Below are 12401 nucleotides of genomic sequence, written 5' to 3'. Positions count from 1 at the left end.
CCCTACACTGTTTTCCTATCCTCCCAATAAACTTCTTAGCAATTTGCGACCACTTCCTTATTCCATGTTGCTTCACCAATCGAATAAGCATTCTGAATATAATCAAAGAGTATATAATAATGCACTGTATAAAAAGATCATTCAATCTGTTAAAATTTACACATTTTAATCTTACCTGTCTTCCTCAACAGTCCATTGCCCTTTTACAATTCCAACAGAGCTCTCCAAAACAGAGGAAGAAGAAGATATCTCTATACTCTTCCCTCCATTTACAGAAGCGCACTCCATCTCATTATAATAATAAACTTGCGCAACAGGAAAACCTTCACCTTGCATGGCCTCCTGCATGACTGAACACTGCTCTTCTCCACGTAAAGAGCTTTCCAACGGCACGATGAGGTGAGATAATGGCTCAAGAAGAAGCTGTTTATATTGAGAATTAGTAATAATAATACAATAAGTAAGAGAGAGAAAGGAGGAGGTTATATATAGAAAGGAAGGAAAGAAGAGGAGACAACAGTTATCCAAAGGAGGAAAGAGGTCATGAGCTTTTATTGTTAGACACATTGAATGACATGTTGAATGCTTCATCATAACTTTGCATTACAAAATACATCGAACATCTATATGAATATCGATATTGCAACTTCTTGGCTAGCTTCTTTAGAGATGATTAGATGATCAATGGTTAATCGAGCCATATATAAGATTAGATGAGCTATATATAAGCAAATATATATATCGTCTTTTTGATATTACAAGCCTCCTTTGTTAAATTGCGTTTTGGAATGGGAGGAGTCAGGAGGAAATGAACTAATAATGGGATATATTAATTAGAGAGCCAAGTGCGGGGCTTGATGTGTGGAGTAAGGAAAGCTGGAATTGGAATGTTTTTAATGCGCTTTATCTCGACCAAATAATGTGCTTTCTTTCTATAGAGAGAAGGCTTTGTTTAATAACTTTTTTTCCCGTTAATAACGTCGGACGTTTTATGTTTTGGCAAATCATGTTTGGTTTGAATATTTTTGAAGTGTGGGAAATTGTATGGCGTTGTTGATAGCTCGGGCTGCGCTGGGAGAATATGTAATGGTGTAGACTTTTGAAGATTTGGCGAGCTCTCCCTCTTCAAGGCATACAGATGCTGAACATATTAAGTGGTGATTTCTGTGGATAAATTTAAGTCAAATCCAGTCTAACACGGGCTAGGAAGGTGGATTTAACAGTTCATCGATTTACGTCAAGTCCACGACTAGTCATGAAGAACCAATAATTAGGCATGGTTTAATCCGAGGCTAGCTTACGGCGAAGTAGCCTCAAGAGGCTCAATGCTTCTACTGACGCATCAACTTCTCTCATCGATCAATATTAAGGGACTTATAAGATCATTATTTAAGCTGAAGCACCGTGGCTCCACATGCACCAAAAGACATGCCTCACTACTGAATGCCATCATGTATCTTTTTATAATTGCCTTTCCATTTTTGTAATTATTATTTTCCCAACGCATATAAATGAGGTTCATGTATACATATATAAATATGTATCTATGTATGTATCTATCTTTACGTATATCTATGTACATATATGTATATGTAGATGTATATATGTATATGTATATACACACACTCACAAATATATATATATATATCTATATATATACATACATACATACATACATACATACATACATACATACATACATACATACATACATATAAAGATGTATATATGTATATGTATATGTATGTGTGGATATATGCAGATACATATGTGTATGTGTATGTGTGTGTATTTATACACAAATATATTGTTCGTGAAACCTAATGAGCCGAACAATTTTTTATGCTAGAAATGTAAATGAGCCGAACACAAACAAAAATTTGTTCGCTCGTATTTGGCTTGAATATATATATATATATATACATATATAACATTATAAATTATAATTAATTATTTTTATACAAACAATTTTTTTAGAATATTATTATTTTATTAAAAAAAAAAGTTAATTATTATAATATTTTTATATTCTAACAAACTAATTTCGAACCGACACGAATATGAAGAAGTTTTTCAAGCCGAACACAAAAACACTATTAACGAGTCATTCTGAAAACGAGCTAATTTAGATTGCGAGCCAATTTCGAACGAGTCAAACACGAGCTTAGTCTGAGTTCGCTTAGGCTCACCTCGTTTACAGCCTTACATATAATCTATAAAATTGCCTTGGAGACTCATATGAGTTAAATCCTCTCATTGAGTTTAAGTGAAGGAAACCTACCCACAGTGAACAAGTCAAGCCTCAATCAATAAGAGCCACACAATGCCATGCAAGAACTCTAATAAGTAGGTTATGTGAGTCGTCCGGACATCCAAATGACCGGATCGCACCACGCTGCTGTGCAAGAGGCGTGGTACTGCGATCCAAGATGCCGTTCTGGCATCCGGTGGTTCGCACGTAATATTTTTTAGCGTTAAGAAGCTTCTTTAGGTGATAACTAGGAAAAAAAAAAAACTTCATTAACCAGATTTTGATCTAAATTTAGCATGCCCCGTATTAAAACTATGTGAGAAAAGAGTTCCTTCAACCCCAAAGAAATGATTCGGACATTAGTTATAGCATACTAAGTTTACTTTTGAGATATCTAGCTCGGTCGTGATACCTCAATATAAAAGATAATTACGAACTAGGATTAGAGATTAATGATCATAATGATGAATTCAATTATTTTCTCTACGCCTCTTCGTCTGGAAATTTGATCTCTCTTATTCTTGCCGTCATTATTGATTCCAGCTTTTAATGTTATCAGTGTCACCTAATGGAGTTCTTGAATCTTAACCGGCTTGTAGATGAGATCTAGCTAATAAATGAGGCAACCATGGCCTGAGTGAATTGTATATATGATATATATTACATGTTCAACTTTACAATCAACTTTATGGAGAAGAAATATCGGTTAGCAGTGACTGCAAAAATTATGTGAAAGGTACTGCAAACATGAATTTGATTGTGATTCATGTTTGCTAGCCAAGAGAAGTGGCCAAAGCTTACATGTATGCCTTTGGAAGTCATTGAAGGACATTAGTTAATATTTGTGTCCATCCCACATGGATGTAGGAGTGCCAAATATTAAAGGTGAATGGTTATGTGAGATGAGATGAGGGGGATTATAAGATATATTCTGAAGGAGTTGCATCAATAAAATGCTTCGAATAATTACTGGTGGTGATAATGATGGTGGTGGCAGTGGTGTGGATGTTGATAATAATGGTGATTTTAATGATATGTAATAATTTGTGCATGAAAGTGCTATAGAAGGTAATACTATCAATAGGGAAATTTGCCAACATTTGATCTTTGCAGAGAATTAAATTTGGGGCAATTGTGTTGATAATCTCCACTTGATCGGCATATTAGCAATCGACAATCAAAAAATAAATAAATAATGAGGAAGAAGAGGAGATTAACACCACAATATTTAGTGGGGCCACTTAAGGCGCGGATTGGAAATATTTGTAATTGTAACACTAGATAGACAAATTATGCCCCAAAAAAGATAATAATGAGAGCAAAAGCTAGAAATTATTGACTAATATCAACCTTAACAAACACTCTAGTAACAATTGATTTTAGTTCATGCAATGTTGGAGGCATCAATTTGGAGAGGTTCGTAAGAAATATAAGACATAATTTTATTTAATAAATAAAATTATTTGGTTAAAAAGGTGAATTTTTAGATGTGAAAAAGAGACCCGAACTAGAGGAATGGGACATTGATTTGGAATTATGAGATCACTTAATTACTTCAAGAGACTATCAATTTTAATTATCTGATCCTAAATTGTTCACTTCATTATCATAAAGAATTAAAATAGGTACATCCATGTGAGATAATAGGAGGAGATGAAGAACACCTTTATTAAGAAAGATGGATAATTTAGATAATCTACTATCATGCGAAAGGGATGTAGATAACAATCCCATGCCAATAATAACACATATCACTTAGCATAAGAAGACATTTGCAAATCTTAGGATCCAAGAGCAATATCTATTAGAGAGAAGTCTAATTGCTTAATAATAAACCCAGAAGCCTGAATTTCATTTGTCGAACGAAGAGAGCAAGAACTGATCAAATGTTGGTATACATATATTTGCACTAAGATTTGAGATTGGTGCCATTAACAAATAAAGACATGGGGCTGTAGTTTTAATTGAGAATCTTCATAATCACGAGTTTACATCAACTACGTTAATATTACCGATTGCTAAAGACAATTAGTGACGAAAAAAATGTAGTAGGAATTATGGTCAAGAAAAGCCTATAATGATGTAAAGTTATATAGATCAAATTTAAGAGCTTCACGTATGAGTGTAAGATTCGGATGAAGGGTGGATTTAGGAACGACCTAAAATTAACCTAACCCAATGTTACTTGATCTGAATCTGAGTACAATGCACTTTTAGCTACTAACCTAAATCCACCTCACCTAACTCATTTAACATAAAACATGATAGATATATAGGTTAAATTATTGTAATTTTGTGTCACATTGAGCCAGTTTTGGGTTCACAGGTCGATTTCGAGTCAGTTTCAAGTTTTCATGCTAATTTCAAGTCGGCGAGTCAACTCAGACCCAACCCAAAAAAACTAAATAGATTAGGATTCATAAGCTAAACTTAATCCAAAAAATTTGTCAGACAACCCATACAAAAAAAATGTTTAAGTCTAGCTTATCTCTGTTTGATGATTAGGACCCATTCTTGACACCCATGATCTCAAACTTGCTCAAAAGCCATTGTTGTTAATGACATTTTTTTCTCATTATCAATTTAACATAGAGAGACCATTGAGAAAGTATAAAGAAAATGCTCTATTCATCTTTTTACCCATTGAAGTGCACATGTTCTACCGCCGAAAACCTAATGTCTATTTCTTGCCCAAAAAACGTTAAACGTGTTTTTTTTTTTCTAAAGCTAAATTAACTTCATTAAATTTTTTTTTTTTCAATTAAATGTCAACATAAATAAGTTTGCTTAACCTATCCTTTCCAAGCGATTTTAATAAGGATGACAATAAAATACATTTTTATTTTTTTTAATACTTGGAAACTGATTTTGATCTTAATCAAAATTTTCATCCCTGCATATCATCTTCTTTGAAAATTTATTATTATAGAAGGTAAATTAATGGCACCCATCTTCCTATAGAACTCACTAATATAGCATATGTAATCTCTGGATTTAAAATAAATAAATAAATAAATGTTGAATCTTGGTTTGTCCTTGAATCACACATACGATATAGAGTATAGATACGGAGAGAGAGAGAGAGCGGGAATGAAAAGTAATTCATGATGTCTTATTTATAAAATGAATCCCCTATTTATAGATGAGAAGGGATATAATGATGATATTACATTTTTTTCATTGCTTTAATGGAATCCGTATTAGTGTATTTTCGATATTTTACTTATATGAGTTTGTTGTTCTGCTATTTTCCTGCTCGGCCCGTTAAGCTTGGTTGATCTCGGGTTGACAAGATCAGCTTGATTAGTTGATCTTTCATCGATATGGTTTAGCCAACTCATACGGCACTCTGGTTGTTGATCTTCAATTCATGATGAGAAACTCTTGAGGCATCTGTCGATGGTTGGAGAAGATGTGGAACAGGACCTTCTCTGGGATTGATTTTACTAGATAGTAGGCTACCACATTAATTTGGTTTTCTTGTAGCATTTAGCTTGGATACTCTTTTGTTCTAATTTCTAGTTGAATGGTTTAGACTCAAATCACATGGTTCTCTTTTTTCTCTTTCTCGTGACTTAGTTTGTTTTTATCTTTGCTAACTTGGCTTGGACAACTTCGTTCGTTAAGTTAAACGCGCCACACATCTTCCTGTTGATGGGTCCACCTTTGTCTTACTCCTCCCATTTGGAACATTTTAAGATCAGTGCTTACACATTTTTTATTCACAACATGTAATCTTCAAATTTATATTGACTTGCCTTTTCCATAAGGTTGAGAATTTAGCTCGAATATTGATAATAGTTCGAAGATGACCAATTTTGGCTCGCATCCTAATGAACAAGCTAAACTACAAGTTGAAATCATGAATTGAATTTATTTCGAGCGAATCTCAAGCCATACATGAATCGGCTTGAATTGGCCTGATTTTTTTTTAATAGAATGCACAAATTGTAGGATTTTTTTTAGTTTACATTTATTTATTTATATTCATTAATTTTAAACCAATTCAATTAAAACAAGTCAGCTCGTTTCGATTTTCGAGCTAGAATTGATCCAAATAGCTTAATTAGAGCCGCTCCTTTAGATTCCAAGTCAGATCGAGCTTGGTTTAATTTCGAGCTGGCTCGAAATAAAATCAGTAACAGCTCTAAAAAAAAATAAAAATGGAAGAAAACGATTTGAAAAGGATTTGCTGCTCACCACTTTGTCGATTTAATATCAATCCTTATATTATATTATCCTAAATTGGAATAACTTATTGCGACGTTCTATCACATCTCGTCTCAATAACAATGCTCAAAGTGGCGTTTTCTTGATGCCATTTTCTTCGGTGCCACTACAGTTTGCTCATATATTACAATGCATCACCGTGTGCTTCCCCATGTCTTTCTCTTAAAGATCAGATTAATTAAATATTTCATGCATTCAGTGAGTTCCTTTCTCTCCTGCCTTTTTTATTTAAGTGTAAAAAAATCATCCGGTACTTCTCTCATAACTCATGCAGCTCTCAACTCCGACCTTTGCGGCCTATAGATGTTATTGCAACTCGTGACAAGCTATGATTTTCATGGCTCAAAGTTCATGTAGCTCTCAACTCTGCACTCTGCGACCTACATACGTTATTACAGCTTAGCACTGCGGCTTAAGTGACCAACTACGGCCTACGTGGCTCGGAGCTCGCACAACTATCAACTTCAGCCTACATGACTATCTAAGGTCTACATGATTTACGACCTACACAACTCCGAACTCGACCTTCTATGGCCTACGAACATTATCACAGCTTACTACTACAGTCGGTGTGACCAAATGCAGCCTAAGTGGCTTACAACTCCAGTAGATTTCCATTGTGACATATGTAGCCAACCAATGACCCTGAAGTAATTATCTACGACTTCGATGCCCAACTAGTATCACGACTTTCAACTACAACTTCTATGGCTAACTAACGTTACTGATAGTCCACAACATTCACGACGAACTACAACTTCCATAGCAATCAACTACAGGCTTCGAGGCTTGTTACGACTATTATTGTTTAAATACTACTGCACATGAACTTTGTAATTTCATCTTTCCCAACTTAATTAAGAGAAAAGTGTCTTTATATCCTCACAATTGCATAGTGAATTATTTCAACTGAGCCCGACCCCGTGGCCTATTCCCCTTTCCAGGGTTTACACGTAAGAAGTTAAGGTGTCTCCTCTTGCTACTCTTTTATAATCTAAGTGTGAACTATAAATAATCACTCTACTGCTGTGAATCTTCTAACACGCATTCTTCCCATTTTTTAAACCTTTCAATTGTTGATCTTCTTACTTTTAAATGACAAGTAAAGAGATAAAAGATTAAATTTTAGAAATTTCATTGTCTCAGATGAATGATCATAATTTTCATCATATTCGAAATAGTTTCAGAATATATGACGTATTTAAAGACTACAATATTATTGGAATCTAACTATAATTCGACGGGTATTTATTATCTGCCAATATACGAAGTAAATTGTACTCTTTTATTCCTAATGTACAAATTAATTTATTGTAAACAAAATAATATTTTATTTTTTGGGCATTTACATGCATACCACACAATTCTTATGTATTTTCATATGTTACACATTTATATGCTATGCAGATAAGCTTTAATTATCAGAATATATGACGTATTTATAGGTGTTAGATATGTAAATACAAAGTATGTATGAAAGTTTTCCTATATTTTTTCATGCTTAGTTCTATCATTTAGGATGCATCACTTTTCCCACTGGGTATGCGATAGAGTAACATCAAAACTCATGAAATGAAACAAACTATTAACTATCTTCTATTTAATACTTTATCATAGACCATAATATTATAAAGTATAGATTTATCGTTGATATACGAAAACGAGAGAGAAATAATGTAGAGCGAGAATGACAATCAAGAGATGATGATTGTGATATGAAAGACGTGCAATGGATGATAATCAAGATATGATGGTGAAACCATGACAATCAGTCAATAATAATTGGTCGAAGGTTGTCGGATGAAGATAATTTGATATCAATGGATCTGCTATAATAACCAAGGGAAAATATTTGAATAGTCATAATTAGGAAATAACAAACAAAAAAGGATAACTAGATAGTGATTAGAAGATAACAATTGAGTGCTGACAAATATGTAACAATAGGCAGATAATGGTGATCAGAGATGATAGTTAAGCTACAACAGTTTGTCAATGGTGGTTCTCAATATTAAGCATCGAGCAGGGTTTCAATGTTTTTTAGATATCCAAGCCCTTTCTAATTTCATGTCAGAGTCCCATTCATGTATAAATGAACAATAAAAATCTATTTGTAGCATTTGATAGTGGCATTTTGGCTATTTTAATCAAAATTTTAAAGTATTCTAATAGACCACTCATGTTGATTCATTTAATCATAAGCCTTCTAATAAAAACCTTTTTTTTGCTAATGATCTCAAAATAAAGTAATTTTAGGCGCATTTAGTTTCTTTTATTAAGAGATATGAAAGTACTTTAAGCATCTACGTTTTAAAAATCATTTAACAACCTAATTAATATTTTAAATTTTTAATCACACTTCCATTGGTTGATTTAGCCTCATTTGAATTTGGATTGAAGTATTTTCAGTATTATTTGATTTTTAAAAAAAATTAAGATGTTCAATCTATTCATAAACTTATGAAAATCAAAAGTCCAATGGTCATGAGTTTAATTCAATGGCATTTTATATGCTTCCTACTTTCAAACCTTGAAGCCTATGCCAGTGCAAAATATTATTTTAAACTTAAGAAAATTGTGGCATATATTTTTTGTAAGAAAATATGTAAGTATTAAAATAAGTCTAAAACATTAAAAATTGATTTCAAAAACTCAAAAATATTAAAATAAGCTTCTATAAATCCAAAATAAACCATTGGATTGGGCTGTGTCTGCAGACTAGAAAAATTATTAGGTGCTTAGCCCGCACCTGCGGATGGCTACTAGGAGGAGAGACAAAGGAGGGACCCCCTTTTTTCATAGGCTAGCTAGCCATTGTTTTTGCACATATTGATTTGACTGTTTTCTTATTTTATTTTATTTTTAAGAATAATATTTTTAAAAAATGCTCCTTTATAGAAAATATATAAATATGATATTTCATTACATAAATTCACTAAATAGTAAAAATATTAAACAATAATTCACTACTATCACTAGGCGATGCTTAAATTTTCCTTCTTAGGCTCTCATATTCCTTTCTATAAAAGCTATATATTGCCTTGCACATGTCGTGCATATTCCACAAGTAAACTTTTGTGACTCTTTATCAAGAGTACTAAAGTGCTATACATGGTTTCCAAAAAAGGAAAATTTTTCCTAATACTTCATTTAAAGACTCTTCTTGATCCTTAAAGCTTTCAAAAAAAAGCAAAATTTTCTTAGGAAATGTATTGAATAATTGCTAATCAATGGCTCCCTTATTATGTCATGATGATAAAAAAAATCATTTAAAATAAAAATGATAAATTTTTAATATATTTCTCTTTGCTAAGAAGTATAATTTATGCACTCCAACTCTTTATAATTTTTTATGACTTATAACATTATTTATATCTTTTAGTTTTAAGATTCTAAACAAAGAAGAATGCCAAAAAAATTTTGGCCTCTTTTCAAAACTCCAATTCCAAAAGATAATTCATTGATTTTTCCACAATCTTATGTCCAATGAGGCTACAACACAAAACACGAAAATAAGCTTAATATATTTTTATGGGACAACCCAAAATGTATGTTGAAAAGTAAAGCTCCATCATTCATAAAGTAAGATATTTACATACAAATCACCCAAAACAATGATATTTACAAATTAAACATTCAAGTGATTTTCCTGAACTACTGAACCTATGTATAAATTTACGCATGTGACGATCAAACTATTGAGAACATGATAAAAATGAAAAATATAAGTTGGGGTTTTATCATAAATTTCAATATTTGAGTGAGAGTTTGATTTGAAAAAATGAATGAAAGATGATGGTTGATTTGTAAATAGCCATTCTAAAGTGGTATCTACATAATTGCACCGATACCAATATCTTTTATGCTATTTGATTGTCGATTATGATTGTGAGTTTCCTGTGCCAATAGCGTTGAGTACAGCTTTTATATACCTTGGCACTTAGAGCATGATCATTCACGTGATAGTACTATCTAATTTAATAACACACCTTCATACACATTATACAAGTCATATATTCTCATTTCACTATAACTATCACTCTCAAAAATGTGAATTATTTCTAAAAAAATACATATGCACACATCCAACCCTAAACAAACATGAATCTACTGACCCTGAAAATATTACATATGTTTACATATCATACATATATAATATTTTTGCATGATCAGGACTAGCATCACTATTTAACAAAGAATTAGAACTAATTAATATATACATAAATATTGAACCTGATGAAAAATTTACGCATCACAATCACTGAGAGGATAGCAAGTGTCCTCGCCGCCGGTGCTCCACAAAAAGTGGGCGTAGTTGGCTGAATGGTGGCTGTTTCCGGGATCTGCAGAAATGGCTTCCAAGAATGTCTCCTCCGCCGCCTCCAAATCCTTCCTCGCCAACCACAAGAAGCTCGCATACCGACTCAGCGTCTCCGCCTCCGCCGGCTCAGCTCGTACCGCCCGCCTAAAATATTCCTCCGCCCTGTTTCGGCATCAAGATGGGGTTTTTACGTAAGTATCATCTAAAACATATTATTTTGCATTTTTAACAACTAAACACCGATATAATATATTTGCATGAACTTTAAGAATTTGATAAAAATGAAAAAGGAATATTTATATACATAGCACTCAAAACATTGATCTTTACAAATATGAGAGTCACTTTCATTCGAAAATTTTATATCAGGAGTCTATATGCAAAAATAAATCATGACTCTAATATAATTGAGTAATGTGTCCGGAAGAGGCAGATCATCAACATTAAAGAATAATTTTTTTTTTATTCAATGGGTCTGTAGTGTGACTAGGGCCGTCAAAACGGCTCGTTGTTCATGAAAAATTCATGTTCGGCTCGTTAAGAAGCTCGTGTTCCGCTCATTCGCTAAGTTAACGAGCTGAAATGAGCAGAACACGAATAAAAATTTGTTCGTTCATGTTCGACTCGTTTTGGCTTGAAATAATACTCATCAATTATTTATATATATATTATATCAATAATTGATGAGTAGTATTTTAAAAAAAATTAATTGACTATAAAACTACAAAGATTTATAATTAATTAAAATTATTAATTAAGAAAATAGAATAGAATTATTAAATTAGATTCAAATGATATTTTAATGTAAATAATAAATTTTAAATCTTTCCTTTACTCTTAACATTTTATAACTACGTGATTGTGGTTGTCAAAAAAAATTTTTGTTCATGAACAACTCGTGTTCGGCTCGCTAAGCAAACGAGCCGAACACGAGCTGGTTCTTGTTCGGCTCGTTTACAATCTTATGTGTAACATAGTTAAATCAAGCTTCTGATATAATATTTTTTCTTCATCGACTATTCAAAACTTCAAGCAAATATCAAAATTCATGATAATAACCCTGTCCATATTTTTCATTTTTATCAAATTCTCACTTAAAACAGATTAACAATGGCGATTTTTTTTAATTATTGAAAAGAGAATTTTATTAAAGCTTTTACCTCTCGTGGTCGCGGTGAACAGTGTAGAGAAACTGGGCGTAATTGGAGAGGAGCAGAGCATTGTCGGGGTTCTCGGCGAGTGCTATCCGGTACGATAACTCCGTACCACAATAAACCGATAAATCGTCCGGCTCGGCCACTGCCGTAACGCCCGGCCCCTGCCGTAACGGACGACACGAATCGCCGCAACGTATCGGGATCCATGAGCGCTTCGTGTCGCCCGTTTGCCCTGAGCATCTCTTTCGTTTCCCTTACCATCTTCTTCCATTCTGTGGCCACCTTCTTCTCGTCCAAAGTTGCCATGGAAATCACCTCCGGGGAGATCGCGCCTCCTTCCCCTAGTGAAGCTGAAGAGCGATCAGAATGGCCGTCATCGGCCGCACTCGCGATCGCCGGTGGCTTGCCGCCGCCCCCGCCGCTTTCCCGCCCGCGGTGAGGG

General features: G+C 33.4%; 1 protein-coding gene across 1 annotated transcript in view; it reads right to left on the bottom strand.

Annotated features, from left to right (window-relative positions):
• Positions 1-10510: 10510 nt before the first annotated feature.
• Positions 10511-12401, bottom strand: part of LOC110018283 — a 3026-nt gene continuing 1135 nt past the window's right edge. The window contains exons 2-4 of the mRNA XM_020715553.1: positions 12131-12388; positions 11963-12093; positions 10511-10964 (exon numbers count right to left, since the gene is read on the bottom strand). Of these exons, the coding sequence (XP_020571212.1) occupies positions 10727-10964; positions 11963-12093; positions 12131-12388 (627 nt within the window). The 3' untranslated portion in view covers positions 10511-10726. The remainder of the gene's footprint in view (positions 10965-11962; positions 12094-12130; positions 12389-12401) is intronic.

This window comes from Phalaenopsis equestris, unplaced genomic scaffold (genome assembly GCF_001263595.1).
Source record: "Phalaenopsis equestris unplaced genomic scaffold, ASM126359v1 Scaffold000006, whole genome shotgun sequence".
Classification (NCBI taxonomy): Eukaryota; Viridiplantae; Streptophyta; class Magnoliopsida; order Asparagales; family Orchidaceae; genus Phalaenopsis; species Phalaenopsis equestris.
Note: the sequence above shows the minus strand (reverse complement) of the source record. Positions and strands in the feature narration are given on the sequence as shown.